The sequence below is a fragment of the Pongo abelii genome, chromosome 9 (genome assembly GCF_028885655.2).
Source record: "Pongo abelii isolate AG06213 chromosome 9, NHGRI_mPonAbe1-v2.0_pri, whole genome shotgun sequence".
Lineage (NCBI taxonomy): Eukaryota > Metazoa > Chordata > Mammalia > Primates > Hominidae > Pongo > Pongo abelii.
This window is the reverse complement of record NC_071994.2, coordinates 133,191,397-133,211,007: the sequence shown is the minus strand read 5'-3', so window position 1 is coordinate 133,211,007 and position 19,611 is coordinate 133,191,397. Positions and strand designations below refer to the sequence as shown.

At 42.4% G+C, this 19,611-nt stretch overlaps 1 protein-coding gene across 3 annotated transcripts in view; it reads left to right on the top strand.

The window, feature by feature from the left end:
* The window catches only part of PRDM10 (PR/SET domain 10), a 104,270-nt gene that overhangs the window by 67,620 nt on the left and 17,039 nt on the right, over nt 1–19,611 (top strand). For all 3 annotated transcript variants that reach the window (XM_009247255.4, XM_009247256.4, NM_001132156.1), the window contains 7 exon segments: nt 1,153–1,270; nt 4,141–4,270; nt 5,104–5,346; nt 11,141–11,488; nt 12,945–13,100; nt 17,663–17,842; nt 19,138–19,248. In XM_009247255.4, coding sequence (XP_009245530.2) covers nt 1,153–1,270; nt 4,141–4,270; nt 5,104–5,346; nt 11,141–11,488; nt 12,945–13,100; nt 17,663–17,842; nt 19,138–19,248 — 1,286 coding nt within the window.

The window sequence follows — 19,611 nt, the reverse complement described above, 5'->3', positions numbered from 1 at the left end:
CGGCTGAAAAAGCACTATTCTTAACGATGGCCATTTTGTTATAATCCTTTATATTTATTATAATATATAGATCTATATATCTAATATATAAAAATGTATGATTTTTATATATTAGGGCCAGCCAAATGAAGAGATGCATATGGTGAGGTCTGGGAGGCCCCAAAATGTCCTCAGGACATGCCACCCTCCTGGTACATTGATGTATGATTCCCAACCGTAGAAGCTCACCCGAGCTTCAGTGTCCAGCATTTTTATTGAGACATCATTACATAGGCATGACTGATTCAATCATTGGCCGGGTGATCAAGCTTGACTGCCAGCTCCCCCTTCTCTCCCTCCTTCCATGAGGTCAGGCTGATAACCCCTGGCTCGAAGCCCCACATTTCCAATTACATGGTTGAGCTTTCCTGCATGGCCTGTCCCTGCTCTGAAGCATCTCATTAGAATAAATTTGGGTATGTTTGTGGGGTGGGACACCGTGAATAACAAAGACACTCCTATTACTCAGGAAATTCCAGTGACTTAAAGGTTACCAACTAGGGACAAAGACCAGGCAGATTCTTTATTACACGATGAGATTGTTTCTAGTTTTTGGCTATTTTGAAGAGTGCTGCTGTGAGCATTCTTATGTGTCTTTTAGTGAACATATGTGCACATTTCTGTTGGGTATGTATCTAGGAGTGGAGTGGCTGGGTCATGGAGTATGCCTATATTCAACTTAGGGGATGCTTCTGAACATTTTGCTAAAGTAATTATACTGGGCATTGACTTTTAAGTTATTTGTGCTAAAATATACCCTCAGATTATGAAACTTGGATCTGAATCGCTAGGTTATCTGAATACAGATCTTTGTAACATCTTACGTGTTTTCGGTGCGGTGAAGTCGTGTGTGTATTTTGAGGGCTGTGAGAGGGTGAGGGTACTTGTTCCTTTGATGTCTTGCATGGATGCATTAGAAAATAAGATCCTAAAAAGCAACTCTCTGCCAAATTTTAGCTTTTGATTTGATAAAGCAGTAATGCAAATAGCAGATACTGTATACTTATGAACTCTTTGGGCTGCAGCAAGATAAGCATGGTGGGGATCACAGGCATTTGAGTTTTATTGGTGTCTATTGATCATCAGCCTTTATGATTTCTCTCCTGTGACTAGTTCTTCGAGAGCAAGAGAAGAATTGGCCCTGCTATGAATGTAACCGCCGATTTATAAGCTCGGAGCAGTTGCAACAGCATCTCAATTCTCATGATGAGAAACTAGATGTGTTTAGCAGGTATGTATGAGGGAGAAAGGCTCACAGACTGAGTTTATAAAGGTTCAGAATCATTTCTATATTGTCCACTAGCTAATGAGTGTCTCCGACTGTCATGTATAGATAGGTAACCAGGTGGGCTACTGAGGGAACAGTGTTACCTGTCCTCTCCTTTTCCCTCTGCTCCTCATTTACTATTATCCATCTTTTCCAGCATAACCAATACCCAGCAATGGGAGATCCTTTCACCTTTGGTAAATCTCCCTTAATTGGAGATTCCGAAATAGGAATTTTTGAGATAGCACATACCTTTAAAATAATCTGCATCTGTGATTTTCAGACTTTTTTCAGCAGTACAATTACTTAATCAAACCAAATCATATGTTTATTTCCACTATATAAAAAAGACAGATGAGGGGAGAATCATATGGGATGAAGTGGGCAGGGGCCAGATCAGGTAGGGCCTTATGGGAAATGGTAAGAAATTTAGATTTTATTCCAAGTGTGATGAGAAGTCTTTAGAGGGTTTTGTTCGGGGAGTATTGTGATGTTGATTGTATTTTTTTTTTTAAACCATTTTGGATAAAAATAACACCTGGAAAAAAATAATCACTAGCTTATATTGGAGTAAGAGTGAAGACAAGGAGTCCTGTTAGCATCTATCACAATAGTTTGGGGGAGGAATGAGGGTGGTTTGGAGTAGGGTTGTGCCAGGGGGACAGATGTAGGGTTGCCAGCTTTTCCAGGGTTTGGAAAGAGAGGAGATGTGTGAGATGGTAGTTGGGTAAGTGGGAAAGCAAATGTTCTAGGGAAGTACCATACAATTGCCCACTCTATTAAATGCCCACTTGGGGTTCATGGTTATGAAATGAAAGTGAGCCCACTAGCATGGCTGTGCATTGTTCTCCAGCTTCATTCAGCTGCAGGGATGCTGGTGCAGAGCAGGCAGGGAATTGAATTACACAGGGCTGTGGCTTTGCCAAGTGCTCATAACACACATTGAGAAAACAGAGCAGCCGTGGGATGGGAACTGAGAGCACGCACAAGGGAGTGGTTCCAGTGGATGACCTTGCAGTGTGTGCTGTGGAGGAAGGGGAGAGAACATCAAGGCAGTGATGCAGAGCTGCACAAAAGCACCAGAAGGATTGGATTGGAGATGCTCGCATGGCTGAAGGGTTGTTGAGTGCTGGGTACTAGAAGGAGTAAACTACAGAGCCAGGATAGTGTCCGAGTGGGCAGTGCATGGGACTGGTGTGAAGAGGCTTACAAGGGTGACAGGGTCTAGAATGTGACCACAGGGGTAAATGTCTAAGCGGGGGTGGACACAGTGAGATTTGAGTCACTCCTGGGAATCTCCAAAACTCTGTTCGTGGCTCTATGGTAGCATTTTTTTATTTTATATTGTGATTTTTGGTTTATATGCCAGCTCCCTCTTCTAGACCCCTGAGGGTAAAATCTGTTGCCTGTAATCTGATGTCCTTAGTGCCTAGCACAGTATGTGATACACAGTAGGTTATACGTTTGTTAGCCAACTGTTAAGAGAAACCTGGGACAACTAGGAAGATTTGAACTTTGACTTGATATAATAATACTCAGCAACTCTCAGATATTTCTCAGGTGTGATAATGGTATTGTGGTCATATATATATATATAAAGAGTTCTTATGATTCAGAGACACATGCCAAGATATCTAGAGATGAAAAGATATCTGGGATTTGCTTCCAAATCATCTACTGGGTATGTGTGTGGGCAAGTGGTGGGGATATAGATGGAAAATGTTGGCCATGGGTTGAAAAATGTTGGAATTGGGTTATGGGTTCATTGGGCTCATCATGCTATTCTCTACATTTACCTAGGTTCAGAATTTTCCAACATGAAGAGTCTTTTAAAAGTTCCTGGAAAAAATATATAGTATTTGTTAAATTATTAAATAAATGAGTAGAAGAATAAAATTTGATCTGATTGACGTTGTACACTTCCCACATACATATCTTCTAAAAGAAGCTTTCATAACCTACTTTTTTAAGCCTCTTTTATTAAGGAATTTGTGTTTGTTGGCAATTCATGCCAGGCATGGTGGCTCATGCCTGTAATCCCAGCACTTTGGGAGGCCCAAGAGGGAGGATTGCTTGAGTTCCAGACCAGCCCAGGCAACACGGTGAAACCCCGTCTCTACAAAAAATTAAATAAAATTAGCTGGGTATGGTGCTACATGCCTGTAGTCCCAGCTACTTGGGACACTGAGGTGGGAGGCTCGCTTGAGCCCAGGTGGCTGAGGCCACAGTGAGCCATGATTACATCACTGCGCTCCAGCCCGGGTAGCAGAGCAAGACCTAGCCTCAGGAAAAAAAAAAAAAAATCCATTAAAGGGGACGCAAAATTTAATTGATGTTTACTAGGCATGTTATGAAACAATTGAATTAGAAATTTGTTCTGACCTTCCAGAAGCTTGTAGTAAAACAAGAAAGCTGTTTGAATTTGGCCACAGTTCTTGGAAGGAATATGAGGTGAGGCCGGGGAAAAAGAGAGAAATAATGGGAATCTTGTCTCAGATGACATCTCCTGGGAACACGCTCAAAGGCTTAGCATGTTCTGTCCTGTCTGCCTTTCTCACAACATTTCAGAAGCAAAATATTGTCAGTGCTTTGAATTTTTATAGCTCTTTTCTTTAGAATAATTGAAGACATATCTTTAAGCTGTCATAGAGGGGAAGGATGAGGCATTCAGAAAGTGTATATTAGTAAAACAGTTGTTTCCATTGGAGAAAATCTGGGAAGGTAATAAGGTGAGAGGAATCAAACTCTGGGGTTAGTAAGGATCATTTAGGTCGCTACTTGTTATGGAGTATTATGTAACCATGACGACCTGTAACCCAATCTCTTGTCCCCAGAACAAGAGGCAGAGGAAGGGGACGAGGCAAGAGGCGATTTGGTCCAGGTCGACGGCCGGGGCGTCCTCCAAAATTTATCCGCCTGGAAATCACCAGCGAAAATGGGGAAAAGAGTGACGATGGGACACAGGTACGGGGGGACAGGAAGGAGCCCTCCTTAGATGCTTGTGTGGAGGACTCACCAGATCCCTGACGAGACCTAAATACAAAGACCTTCCCAATGTTTGTAGACCTTTCCTATCAGACCTTGCTGCCTGTTAATTAAAGCATGATTGGAGAATGCCAGAGAAGAATGTATTTTCGAGTGTTACCTACAACAAAAACCCAACTTTGCTGCTCTAAAGATTTAAAATTGACCAGAGTTGGCCGGGCGTGGTGGCTCATGCCTGTAATCCCAGCACTTTGGGAGGCTGAGGTGGGCGGATCACGAGGTCAGGAGATCGAGACCATCCTGGCTAACACGGTGAAACCCCGTCTCTACTAAAAATACAAAACAAATTAGCCGGGCGTGGTGGGCACCTGTAGTCCCAGCTACTCGGGAGGCGGAGGCAGGAGAATGGTGTGAAGCCGGGAGGCGGAGCTTGCAGTGAGTCGAGATCGCGCCACTGCACTCCAGCCTGGGGACAGAGCGAGACTCTGTCTCAAAAAAAAAAAAAAATAAAATAAAATAAAAATAAATAAAATTGACCAGAGTTAGTAGAGGTGGACTTTGTTTAATTAGTTTAAACAATTAAAATTATTGATATTCCAGAAAAGTCAGATCACAGTCTTTTCCTTGTTAAGTGGTCTGGAGCCTCTCCTGCTTTTGCCTTCTGTGCATAGTTACCTAATTAACTTTCCCAGAGGGAGAATATTTTTTCTGAGTATTATGAATCTAGTCATTCCGAAATAAGCAGCAATTCTAAATCTGAGCCGACAGTCCCTCTGGCACTGATCTCTATTCCTGGTTATTGCAAATTTCAGGACTTGCTACATTTTCCCACAAAGGAGCAATTTGATGAGGCTGAACCAGCCACTTTGAATGGGCTGGATCAACCAGAACAGACCACTATCCCAATCCCTCAGCTGCCACAAGAAACCCAGTCTTCCCTGGAACATGAACCAGAAACTCACACCCTGCACCTGCAGCCGCAGCATGAAGAGAGCGTGGTGCCCACCCAGAGCACGCTGACAGCCGACGACATGCGCAGAGCCAAGCGCATCCGAGTAAGTGGGGAAAGCCGGCGGCTCCTTGCACCAGCCGCTCATCTTCCTCCCACCACCAGCTCTCTGGTGATTTTCCAACCTATTCACCTTCCACTCTGAAATCTTGCATATAGCCTGTCACATGCTCGATCCCCTTTGAAAGAAAGTATTCACTATTTCTCAGTGTCTCTGTGTCCTGTGGCAGGTTGGCATGGCTGGTCCTAGATTCGACCAATTTAGTGATGACACAGAGGCCTAGAGGTTGGCAGCTCCTGGACTAGCTCTCTGCATCCCTCAATTCACAGATTGGAAGTGGAGAAATAAGTACATTTAGTTATAATAATCATTTACATTTTAAACCAGGCTAATTTGTGCCTAATCGTAGCTCTCAAGTTGATTTTGGGTAACTAAATGTGCTTATCTACAGCTTCCCAGGGGAGAATGGCAAATGTCATTACTCATCAATGTAAAGAGACCTGTGTCCAAGTTGATATGGTAGGTACAGTTCACACACCTGGGGACAGCTTGAGCCAAAGCTGTCAGTTCGAGAGTTAGTCAGTGTCTGAGTCACGGCACCTGTGTCTTGGCCTCAGCCCATGCGGCTGCAGGGCTTTCCTGACTTGCAGTTTAGATGTGTTTTCTCTTATTATTTCACAAATAGCATGTGACTCTGAGTGAGGAACTGCAGGGGATTCGTGTGGAAAACAATATGGCTTTGTGGGATAAGTGTGTGTGCTGATAAAAACCAATGACTTAAAACCCATGTTTGTGGCAGCTGAGTGCATAAAGACTCATTGGTACTTTCCGGTAGATGAAACAGACATTTTGTATAACTTCCCAGGCTTTACAATTTCTACATGCATGATCGTTCAGCGTATGTTTCTTTTGGTCTTCTTATTTGCCTATAGGCTAGAAGGGACCTTGAAAAATAGTCTAGTCCATGCCTTCATGTAAAAACACATTTACACATTTGTAGTCATATGATAGCTTTGAAGGGCTCTAAGACCTCTGAGGCTAAACAGCTTTTATGAGGGCCCTGTAATCGAAACATATAAAACTCTCAGCTCACTGTATATTATTTCACAAGAGTATAGCAACATACAGAAATATAGGCCAGCAAGGAAAAAAAGCTATGAATTAATATCATCCCATCCGTCCTTCTCCTTTAGTTCCTAATCTGCACTTCTTTCTCTTGCTCAATTACTATATTTTCTGCTTTGGCCATTCTGATTTTTTTTACTAAGTCCAGATAAATGCTTGCTAGTTTTTTTTTTTTTTTTTTGGAAGGAAAAAAAACCGAAGCCTACACATGCAGTGAAGTTGTGGACGCACAAACACAGTCCAGCCGTAATTGTACTTGCATTTTTGAATGAGCAGGGTTACTGGTTTTGGTACAAGGTTCCTTGTGTCAAAGCAAAAGCCATATGTATCTGGCTTTTGGAGGTCAGTCTTAGTTGAGCTATTTTGTTTTTTTTTTCTCACATGTTCTAAAAAGTAGGGCTATGTATTTTTTCATCTTTTCTATCCAGATTGGTAATGACCAACTGAAGGGAAGTCTTCCAATCCAATTGGTAATGTAACTATTTTTCTCTCCTCTAATGCTGCCTGCTCAGTTGGAGCTGCAGGTAGGTTTGTTTCCTGTGTTTCACATAACAGAATGTTACTTAAGTGTTTGCCTGACCTGCTGTTCTTTGCAACCTGTACTTACTAAATCCTGGTGTAAACCACAATTTGGTTGCTACAGTAAATGCAAATTAATGAATAATGATAATTTATTTGTAAATAGATCAAGGAATAAATTGTGGGCTGCAGGTTCCTCATATACAAAATGAAGGGTAGGACTAAGTGATCTCCAAGGTCCCTTCCAGCGCTAAAACCACTGGAATGACTTATGCAATAGTGTTGAGTTCTAACTGTCTATTTGGCACTATGCTAGGTACACAATAGAATTTTCACTTGAGCTTGCAGTCTAAATAGGAAATCAGTACTAATGTAGGGGAGTTTACAGTTAGGTGTTAAATGTAAAAGTATAACTTGGAAGAGTGAAAGGTCGAAGTAAAATAGAGGAGTCAGTAAAAATTCTTGGATAAGGTGAGACTTAGACTAGCCCTTGAAAGAGAGAGAGGAGGAAGGTAGACTGTTTCAGAGAATGATAGCCATAGGATCAGAGGCCCAGACACAGGAGGTTCTTGCTGTGGTTCGGACAGTGCAGACATGAGCCTGGCCCTAGCAGGGGTGCAGTGGAAGGATGGTGCAGAGTGAGCTGAGTTGGGCAGGGCTGGCCAACCAAAGGCTTTCAAAGTGGGCAGAAAATTGTCCAAAGGAAAGTTGTTTAAAAGACCCCAAAACTGCCAGGCATGGTGGCTCACGCCTATAATCTCGGCACTTTGGGAGGCTGAGGCAGGTGGATTGCTTGAGCCCAGGAGTTCGAGACCAACCTGGGCAACATGGTGAAACCCTGTCTCTACTAAAAAAAAAAAATACAAAAAATAGGTGGACATGGTCGCATGCACCTGTAGTCTCAGCTACTCAGGAGGCTGAGATGAGAGAATCCTCTGAGTCTGGGAAGTCGAGACTGCAGTGAGCTGTGATTGTGCCACTGCACTCCAGCCTGGGCGATGGAGTGAGACCCTGTCTCAAAAAAAAGTCCCCAAAACCCCAAATCAACAAACGTGATTGTTTGATTTCCTTTTTGTGTCAGGATTAAAATAATATAAAAATTGATCAATAATTTAGGTTCTTTTAGCTATTAATATCAAACTTTAGAAACATTTTAGCCAGGCGTGGTGGCATGTACTTAGAAGTCCCAGCTACCCTGGAGGCTGAGGTGGGAGGATTGCTTGAGTCCAGGAGGTTGAGGCTGCAGTTAGCTATGATCATGCCACAACACTCCAGCCTGGGCGATGGAGCACGACCCCATCTCTAAAAAACAAACAAACCCCCTAAACTTTAGAAACATTTTATAATCTCTGTCCACAAATAATCTGTTGTCTCAGAATTCATTGCAATGTGAGTTGCATTCCAAATCACAGAATTTAGCAACAATACGATTTTGGTATCCCTAGAGTAGCTGATGTATATGTATAGTGTGGTGGATTGCCTGACGAACTCAGGAAGCAGAAGAACTAGAGTGGATCTGTGTGCTGTCTCCGACATTTTTCATCATTTCTTCTAGAAATGTGTACAGGTTGTGGCTCTGAGCTACAGAAGACACCTTAGAACAGAAATGGCCTGCAAGTGGGTCAAGGGGTGGGAACACTTTCAGCATTTTTACGACCTTGTAATATGACGATCCCATTAGTATCATTAGATCAGAGAAATACAATCTAGTTCTTGAGTACAGACAATGTTCAGGGCTCCATGGAAATTGAAAAGATGATAAGGTTTGTCAATAGAGCCAAGAAAGTGGAGCCAGGTGGTGGCTCAGTTTAAATCAAGTGTCTGAAGGTACTCACGCTAATCAGAAATGACAGAAGACTGATTAGCATAATGGACCAAAACAAAACTGAGTTCTGGATTTGGCACCCAAGGAGAAATGGCATCCTCAGCAGGATCACAATCAATGTGCATTGTGTCTGTTCTTGGACACTTCAATGAACTTGGATAAAGGAAAAGATTCCTATATGGCAAAAGTGCTCTGAATCTTGCATCTTTGAACCTCAGAATAGTATCAGTTCATCGGCAATATTTCCGTAAAGTTTTGAAAGTAGACAAAATAGTAAAGCTTTTATGTAAAATTAGTATCCAGACAGAGTTAAAAAGATGAGGTCACTGCTGAACTGTGCACAGAAGTGAAAGCAAGCAAAGCAAGCCCTGTGGCTGATTTGAGAAAAAACTATGCTTTTTTTTTTTTTTTTTTTTTTTTTGAGACAGAGTCTCACTGCAACCTCCACCTCCCAGGTTCAAGCGATTCTCCTGCCTCAGCCTCCCCAGTAGCTGGGATTACAGCCCTGGGGTACAGGTGCCTGCTACCACGCCTGGCTAATTTTTGTATTTTTGGTGGAGACAGGGTTTTACTATGTTGGCGAGGCTGGTCTCAAACTCCTGACCTCAGGTGATCTGTCCACCTAAACCTCCCAAAATGCTGGGATTATAGGCGTGGGCCACAGTGCCCAGCCAAGAAAGACCTATTCTTAAAAATCTCTGCAGATGCTGTAGAAAAATCCTTGAAATCATTTTTTTGAGTTTCATATGAAATATATTTCACTGATTCTCAAATTACTTTTGAAGACTTCCTATAAGCTAAGCAACTTATTAAGGGATCTGTATACAAAGGAGAATAAAGTATGATACATCCCCTGAAGCAGCCCCATCAGCTGAAGAAGACAACAGAATTGCTGTTTATCTACTCAAGATAAATGAGTAGGTAGCAGCTTAAAAATCTTTCTCCTAGCCCGGTTAGAGAAGACCTGAGAAGGAAATCTCCTGTTACATAGTAATTATGTCTAGAAATTTCACTAAATCAAAAATAATTATTTTATTTTCCTCACATGATGATTTCACATTAAATTTAGTTTAAAAGTTGATGCTTACAAGTAATTTGAAGTTAAGAGTGTAAGCATTGTTATCACTGCACTTTCTTCATTACACAAATCGCACTAAGATCTCCATTAATCCTTCAATTACTGTTCATTTATAGCTACATAGGCACAGCCATTCACAGATATACTTGAAGGATTTCCCCCCCTTGTAGCAATCTAGAGCTTTCCCTCAGTGTTTTGAGGAACTTATGAATGAGTCTTCATTGTAAGCATAACTGAAAGATTGATTCTGCATTCTCTGTGTGAGATGATTTTGTCGATCTGCTCTCAGTAGAGCATGAGTAGTTTTTCCAGTAGTGGTGATGGGTTTGCACTGAGTACCCGTACTCTCCCACTTGGACTCCCTGTAACAATTGCATGAATTTACAAGATGGCTAATCAGCATTACAAGTGCAATCTGTGCCTGAAAACAAAGAGCAGAATTGCCTGGTCGAGGCGGGAACAGTGTGATGAGCTTAACGTTGTTAGCATGGCATTCTAACCAGTAGAACTAACTAGCTATGCTGGGACCTTATCTTCTGTTTTCTAAGTAGAAAGTGATGAAATGCATATATTCCATTTACGACGTGTGCTTATGTCTCAGTCACATAAATCTGAATCCTTTCAAGAAATTCTCATGGTATAAAATTTACCCTTTAAAGTGGTTTTTAGAACATTTCTGAAGTTGTGCAATCTTCACCACTCTCTAATTCCAGAACACTTCCATCACCCCCAAAAGAAACCTGGTATCCATTTCCTCCTCCATCCTGCCACTGGCAAGGACTACCCTTCAGTTCTTTTTATTGTCTTTTTTTTTTTTTTTTTGCTAAACGTTTTAATCAAGCTTCAAATTCTTTTTCTCATGGATTTCAACAAGTAACATTTGGCTGACTTGCTCCAGCCTGATTCCTGCATGTGTGACTTAGACCCTAAGTGTTTTCCTCCAAATCTTCCATTTTTATCCTGTTCCACTGTGGGATTTGTTTTATTATACAAGTCTTCTATTGGGAACACTTTTTTGTGTTACTTAAACCCTTTCAAAAGAAAACCCACATACATAGATGTAAAACAAAACACAAAAAAATTTCGTCTCTGCAAGATGAACTTCTTTGAGGATGGCGTCATTTTCAGTGTCTTCACCAGAAAAATCTCCTTTCAACTGTGTGTGTCCTAGAGTTGAACTTCTATGGGAAGTCTGTGATTGCAGAGATCATCCTCTCTTTCTCTGTAAAAGTGTGATCCAGTTGCACTCTTAATTTCATCACTAAATGATCACATTTGTGTATGTCTTTCAGAATGCAGCTCTTCAGCATCTGTTTATTCGGAAGTCCTTCCGGCCTTTTAAATGCTTGCAGTGTGGGAAGGCCTTCCGGGAAAAGGACAAACTGGACCAGCACTTACGCTTCCATGGGCGGGAGGGGAACTGCCCACTGACCTGTGATCTCTGTAACAAGGGCTTCATCAGCAGCGCATCCTTGGAGAGCCACATGAAGCTCCACTCAGACCAGAAGACTTACTCTTGCATTTTTTGCCCAGAATCCTTTGACCGCCTTGATTTGTTGAAAGATCATGTGGCCATTCATATCAATGATGGCTACTTCACCTGCCCAACTTGTAAGAAACGGTTCCCAGATTTTATCCAGGTGAGTGTCTCCTGCTGAGATTCCTGTCTGCTTCCTTCTTTTGGTAAAAGAAACTTCGAGTTTTGGAAAACCGAGACTGCCTAGCACCTGCATTTTCATCCCTTCTTTGAAACAACTTTACAATTGAGAACAATATTTCTTCAATCAAACTACTTTTATACACAAAAGATTATTATGACCCTTAATTGTCCAGATCAGACATTGACATTAAAGTGTTTAAGTTACGTTACAAGTAATAAACACCCAGATCTATTATAATTTTTAAAAAGTCTTTCATAACCCATGTCAATGTCTATTGCTTATAAAATATGCAGAGCCTGTAGAAGGCATACTCCCATTTCGGAGGGGCCGGGCGCATCTCCCTACTACTACTGTAGTTCCTGCTTGCTTTAACCAAGGCCATACATTTTGGAAGGAAACAAAGAGAAAGTTGGTATATAATATACTTTTGTATCAGGAACCGACCGCCTCCTCGCCTGTAGTGTATTCTTTGTTGGAGCAAAATGGGTGAAGATAAATTTCAGAATACTCATGATTTCATTTGTACTTTAAGCGATAAGATTTTCCTGTGCTAGTCAGTGAATAACGAAACATTTTGTAAAAATACACTTTTTCAATTACCAAAGGAAAAGAAGACTAGGATTTAATTTTAGTTCTGCTAGTGTTGAGAGTCTTGGAAATTTTCTCACTTCACACAAACTAGTAGAAAGGTTGCTTTAAGGCATAATTTAATGGCAAAAGAAACTCCAAAAATAATGAAGCAAACTGTCTTATAGGAATAGTTTAGTAAGACTCGCTATTTAGCTTCCATCCTCAGCTCTTTTTCATTGGATATGTGTGGCTAAGAGAGTTCAGAAGCCCTATTCCTTTATTTATCTAAAAGTAGGGGAAGTAAGTCCCAGTTGAGAAGTGACGCCAGCATCATATTGCTCTCACAAACCGGTATTGTCTTCTGTATCCACTCATTCATGTCTTTAATTCTTCACAACTTGATTTTATAAGAAGATGTAAAAGGATCAAAAGGGGCTAAATTGCTTCTATGCAGATTAAAGACGGAGAAAAGTAAGGAAGAATTGGTTTTTGTCTTCCTATAGATCCTTTTTAGCAAGATTTCATTTAAACCCAAAGGAACTTTTTCTTTTTATCTTTAAAAAAATGGGCTCCAAGTGATCAGGGCTTTGACCAAGCAAGCACTCTCTCTCTCTCTCTGTCTCTCATGTTTCAAATCATCGGGGAGGTTAGGATTTCTAAGGCTTTCTGGCTACTTGTTTTATTTCTTTGTGACAGGGACAGTATGTGTTATTGAGGCCAATTATCACATCTGATTGGATTCCTCGGCGGGGTTGATGAAAACCCATGGTAATGCATTTGGCTCCCTCTAGCGTTGACAAGCTGCCTTTGGTCATTTCCTTTGGTGCCTGCGTCCCCTGAATTTTCCTGTGGTTCTTACCTCCAGGTGAAAAAACACGTGCGCAGCTTCCACTCAGAAAAGATCTACCAGTGCACAGAGTGTGACAAGGCCTTCTGTCGCCCCGATAAACTGCGACTCCACATGCTCCGGCATTCGGACCGCAAAGACTTCCTGTGTTCCACCTGTGGGAAACAATTTAAGGTATGACACCAAGACACAGCCCAAGGTGGTTCTCGTGGCCACTGTGATTATAGCAAGCTGAGGGTAAATGCCTGTTCCTTTCATCGGTTTATCACCCACCTCTGATGAACTGGACCTGAGATGCACTTTGGGCCTTGTGTTTGACTTAGTTATAAAAGTAAGGGGGAAAACTTACTCGATTCCTCAAAATAGTTAATTCAAATCCCCAAACAAGTAGAGTAAAAATGCATCATCTCCTAAAAGAATCCAAATGTATAATGACGAGTATAACTAAATCGCTATTGAGATTTCCTAACAAACCAATACCCTTACTTAACATTCAGATCAAGAGGTTTTTGTTGAGCACTGATTAAGTATAAGAGCCAGTAATTGAGCCTCGCAGCCAGCAGGACTCTCATCTAATTCAGGTGGGAAATCTGAAGAATGCTGAGAAGGCTTAGACTACTTTGGAGAATGTTAATGACCTCAAAGATTAAAACATTATAAGTATCCGTAACCCACCTGGAACTTAGAAGAAGCCAAGCAAAACCCTGCAGGGGACCCAGAAATAAAAGTTAAATAAATAAATGTAAAAACAATGAAATATGCTTCATTGGGAAATCAGGTGATTCTGCAAAAATGTCACTGGAAGACATTCTGCTGAAAATGATTATAGGTCACACTCTCATAGAAACTGGAAAAGAATCGGAAATGGATTCAGGAGAGGAAAACTAAGGGTATATTTGTAACAGATGCAAAGAAATTAAAGAGAAATAGAATTTTCAAAGCTGGTTTTATGGTAAGTGTGTTATAGAATATAATCTAATGGCTTTTAATATATAGTAGCACAATTTGGAATTCTGTAGAGAACTCCAATATGAAAAGTATAAATAGGTCTGGGATTTTTCTGTTCTTAAAAGAAAATCATATCTAAAAGGATTCCTGTTTTGCGATACTGTTTGGCCATCCATCCATCCCATCCAGCCAATGTTTTTTGATTTTTCATTTTGTGCCAGATACCATATTTCAACACCCTGGAATATTTCTTTAACATTTCTTTGCTTGCTTTCATTTTCTCTTTTACTTTCACCCAGTATATTCAACACAGTTCAATCAGGGAAGCAAAGCTACTGTGAGTGTTACAGAAGAAGATTTTCTTACAGGACTAAGAACTTAATTATAGGAGAAGACGGAGAAGTGAGGGTTGAAGGGAGAAGCTGGGAGGTCGGAAGTCAGCAGCATGCCCACAGAAGCACTGGTCTGGGTGGTCAAATGGGAACTTACCTGGGAATCTGGGAACCGAGCCCTTCCGCCTGCAGAGGGGCCCAGGAAGGAGAGCTGGTGCGGTCTGTGGAAGACTGTGTCACTGCATCTGGTGGCGGATGTGGAGCTGGCCAGCAGGGCTGGCAGTCAGGAAGACAGCTGATGGCTGGGTGGGAAAGAGACGATAAGTAGGGACCCACAGGTACCTCTATGTGACACCATCTAGAGCAGCACGGAGCTGCTTCCTTTCCACCTTCCAGGCTGGTGGGAGTTTCTCTTTGGCTAACCCCAACTCGGAACCATGCTGGGAAGGAGACTCCCTTCAAATGTAGTTCCCCTTAGCCAAGTTGACCCACCACAAAACCACTACCACCTACCTTCCTGGCATATTTTCAAACTAGAATCAGAGTAATTTTTCTAGAGAACAGCTCTGATGTCATGTCCTTTCTGAAAAACTCTTTAATAGCTCTTCACGAAGATAAATCCCGAAGTTCTTGTTACTTCTAAGATGCTACAAGATCGGGCTCCTGCCAGCCTCTCTGTTTCCCACCTCCCTGTGCACTCAGGGTGACCTGTGTATTCAGGTCACACACATAGCTTTACCCAGATGTGGCATACTCTCTCTCCTTGGGCCTTTGCCCTTGCTCTCACTCCTCCTCCTGACTTGAAATGCACTTCAAACTGTCATATTCCTTCACCTGGCTAACGTCACTTCATATGGGGCATTTCCTGATGCCTGGATTAACTGCTGCTTCTCCCACAAATTCCCACAGGGCCTTTTGCTGGTGACCCTGTCATAGCATTTGTGTATTGCATTTGCCTGTCCTGCTAAGTATAAGCTCCATGAGGGCAGCACTGAAGTTAAGGTGGGACCTTCCGACTTTAGGGAGCTCACACTAGAATAGAGAAAAGAATAAAGTGGCCAGGTGCATTGGCTCATGCCTGTAATCCCAGCACTTTGGGAGGCCAAGGCGGGCAGATCACCTGAGGTTGGGAGTTCAAGACCAGGCTGACCAACATGGAGAGACCCCGTCTCTACTAAAAATATAAAAGTAGCCAGGCGTGGTGGTGCATGACTGTTATCCCAGCTACTCAGGAGGCTGAGGCAGGAGAATCACTTGAACCCGGGAGGCGGAGGTTGCGGTGAGGCAAAATCATGCCATTGCACTCCAGCCTGGGTGACAGAGCGAGACTCCGTCTCAAAAATGCTGTGAGAGGGATTCACTGATTTGGGGTGTAGGGGAGACCTCATAGATATGGTGACACTTTTGAATCCACTCATGGGTGGGAAACAGTTTGCCAGCTAGGGAAAGGGAGAGGTGAGGAGTGAGGGAGGAATATCGGCATCTCAAGCAGAGGGAGCAGCAGGGAGTGGTGATGCCGCATTGGGGAGATTGGGAGAAGGGGAGTGATGGAGGGCGTGGCAAGAGGAAGCCAGGGACTCAGGTTAAGCTAGCGTACTGTGCTAAGTAATTAGACTTACCAGGAAGTGAGCCCTAAGCATTTCAGAGCTGGGCTAATTCAGGCCGAGGCAGTGGGTGTGGAGAAGAGGGGCCATGTTCAAGACAGGCGTCGTGGGAGGCTGACAAGACCTTGCACTTGGATGGAAGGGGGAAGGGTGGACAGCAAGGAATGGAGATTTGCAGCTTGAGAAGCTAGATGTTTGGGAACACCGCTGATACCAAAAAGCACGACTTAGGCAGAAGGAGTGGGGGCAGATAGCGGATTTGGTTTGGGGGATGTTAGGATGGAAAGGCCTCATGGAGATTTGGCATCCAACAAATGTGTGCCCGTCACGATGTGCAGAGCATGGTGTGGTATTTGTGTTAGGCTTTGAAATTTACGTGATGATTTGGTTAAGGTCAACTGGTTGTTTAAAGGGAATAGACAGGGGAACTAGTGAATGTTGATGCTTAGAAAAAAGTGGGAATGCGAGAGGAGTTGGAGGAAAAGGAAAAGAAAAAAAGTGGCAATGCAACAGTGCTTTGCCATTGTATCTACACTAAAGAAAGATACTGTCATTTAGGGCAGTGTCCTTAATCCAAATCCTACTGTAGCCTACAAAGCGCTGAACATTCCCTCCTGGGCTTTCCAGAAATGAAGGCAGGTGGGATAGGAAGAAAGAGCAGTTGGGTCATATGCATTGTAGCAGAAGAGGCAGGTGGGTGAGGGAGGCCCAGCATTTGAGCTCGGCCCTTATCCTGCTCCCTGATACTTGGTACGCACTCAAGGAATATTTGTTGAGTAAATGTGCTGAAAAATGAAGTCCTTAAAAAAGTCCCTGTACCGAAAGGTGGGAAGAACTGGGTTTGTAGAAAGGCTCAGAGTCTTTACGAGACTAATAACAATTTATTCATGTGTCCCAGAGCAGAAAGCCTCACTGGATCAGGGAGCTGGCACTTTGTTTTTATTCAGGATGGGCTCTGCCTGATTCTCTCCATGGACTCACATCAGCATGTGTCACTAAATAGTGAAACCAGGAGCTGAGCCCTGGGCCCTATGCTCCATCATAGTGAACAATGGATTTGTTTACTTGAACTTCTAATTCTGTGAGGTGAGAAGTTCTAAATCTGTAAGATAGAGATTCTTACTTAAATTCTTTTGGGATTTAGAAAAATATAATATTTGCTGAAAGGTGTGGGAATTGAGTATACACATGGCGTTTTTTTTTTTTTGACAGAGCCTTGCTCTGTTGCCCAGGCTGGAGTGCAGTGGCGTGATCTCAACACAGTGCAACCTCCGCCTCCCAGGTTCAAGTGATTCTCCTGCCTCAGCCTCCTGAGTAGCTGGGATTACGTGTGCCACCACACCCAGCTAATTTTTGTATTTTTCATAGAGACAGAGTTTCACCATGTTGGCCAGGCTGGTCTCAAACTCCTGACCTCAGGTGATCCGCCCTCGTCGGCCTCCCGAAGTGCTAGGATTACAGACGTGAGCCACCACACCCGGCCTACACATGGTTTCTAAAATCTAATATTACCTATTATCAATTTGTCTTAAGTTCTTTTATACCAGCCTTATTCCATGTTCTCTTTAATCTCCTCACATAAATGCACCATCTTTATTCTCAAAAGTCGGTATGTATCTTTCCTATTTAATGGTCATTTTAAACCAGGTTCATTGGAATGCACATATTTGCTAGTGAACAGAGTAACTCCCAGCCACTTTTAACATGTCTATGTCCTAGTGTTCCAGCAACTCAAATGTCTCTTGGAGACTTGTGGTGACTGCTAATTTGTATTGATTTTTAAAATTATCCCTTCAATTAAAAATTTTCTACCCCCATGTCTACCCCGTTTTCAAAAATTCTCTCCAAATAGCGAAAAGACAAACTACGGGAACACATGCAGAGGATGCATAATCCTGAGAGGGAGGCCAAGAAAGCCGACCGCATCAGCCGCTCCAAGACGTTCAAGCCCCGCATCACGTCCACAGACTATGACAGCTTCACGTTCAAGTGCCGCCTGTGCATGATGGGCTTCCGGCGGCGCGGCATGCTGGTCAGTGCCCAGTGACTGCGGGTTCCTCTGTCTTCCCAGCATACCTCATTTCTGTCGATGGTGACTTTTGTGTTGTATTCTGTCCTGAGTTATATCGATCAGTGGTTTTGTCAATGTCCAGGGGAAGAAACAGAGGCAAACAATTCCCAATTTGGAGTTCTGTCTTTTCTAGTCTCCCTTTGCCCTCTCTTGCTGCTTTTTGGGTCAATTCTTGCAAGAGGTCTTTTTCTTTTTTTTTTTTTTTTTAAATCACTTTTCATTACTAGTTTTGTTTTTCTTTACTCCTCTCAATCTCTGCTCTCACCTTGTTTTATTTCCCTCTTTTGTGTCCCTGAATGTATTTTTTTATGGGGTATTTGCTTTCTCCCCAGCTGTTCCCTTTTATTTTATTTATTTATTTTTGAGATGGAATTTCACTCTTGTTGCCCAGGCTGGAGTGAAATGGCATGATCTCGGCTCACTGCAACCTCCTTCTCCCAGGTTCAAGCGATTCTCCTGCTTCAGCCTCCTGAGTAGCTGGGATTACAGGTGCCCGCCACCATGCCTGGCTAATTTTTGTATTTTTAGTAGACACGGGGTTTCACCATGTTGGCCAGGCTGGTCTCAAACTCCTGACCTCAGGTGATCCACCGGCCTCAGCCTCCCAGAATGCTGGGATTACAGGCATGAGCCACTGTACCCGGCCCCCAGCTTTTCCTTTTAATGCCTCTCTTTTCCAGATATCAAACAGCAGTAAAAGGAAGCTTTCCGTCAAAGCAGGGTGTGTGCATCCAGGTTAGCTGAAGCATCAGATAGCCAGTGCTCTGCTCTCAACTCATTTTGACCTTGTTACAGATGCAGAATATATTTCTGCCAGGAGCTGGAAAGTCATAGAGCATTATTTAAAATTCAGAACGTTAGTCTGTATCTCATTCCATGTTCTTAGTAAGACTAGGGCATTAAATAATGAAAGACAGGTTTGCATGAGGAGAACTCATCAAAGAAATTCGTACCAGTGTAATTTTCCTTTTTCCAATAGTAGTTCTTTCAGCCAAAGACAGTTGATGACTGAATTCACCACAGTGAATCACCTTCAATTGTTTGGTGAATTATTGTTAACTCCTGTTAACCATGACTGTGAGTGCTTTGGTGTCAGATGGGGTCTGGTGATGCTGGTTCTGGCCAAATGCCTTATTATTTGGGGGCGTTGCTTCAGAGAATTTCAGCTTCTGGCAGTCATTATCAGAGGCATTCGTGTAGCTTCTGTTTGGTTAATGGGGTCTCTTTTTCTCATTTGTTCTTTGTTTTCCCTTTAGGTAAATCACTTATCAAAGAGACACCCAGACATGAAGATAGAAGAGGTGCCAGAGTTAACTCTACCCATCATAAAACCCAATCGTGATTACTTTTGTCAGTATTGCGATAAGGTAAAAGGGAAATATTCATATTGGTATGTCACTGGGGTTCCCTGCTTAGAGCTGACTTGTCCGCATTTATAAATATATACTACGATTTTTTTGTTAGTCTTACCAGATGGTTCCGTGTCTCTCAGTAGTCTCCATTCAGACAAGAAAGGACTAGAAATACAGCCTTATTTTAAGCCAATTTTTTTTTCTTAAGAAATAGTTGACTTCATTTTTCTTACTGACCCTTCTCTCTGGGATTTTTGTTACACAAGAAGAGGCTGAGTGCCTAGTGTATGAATTAATTTCAAATTCCTAGGCTCTAAAATGAGAGCATTTATCATTTATCTATAACATATAGGGTAGATTTGGGGTTTCTATAAGGTG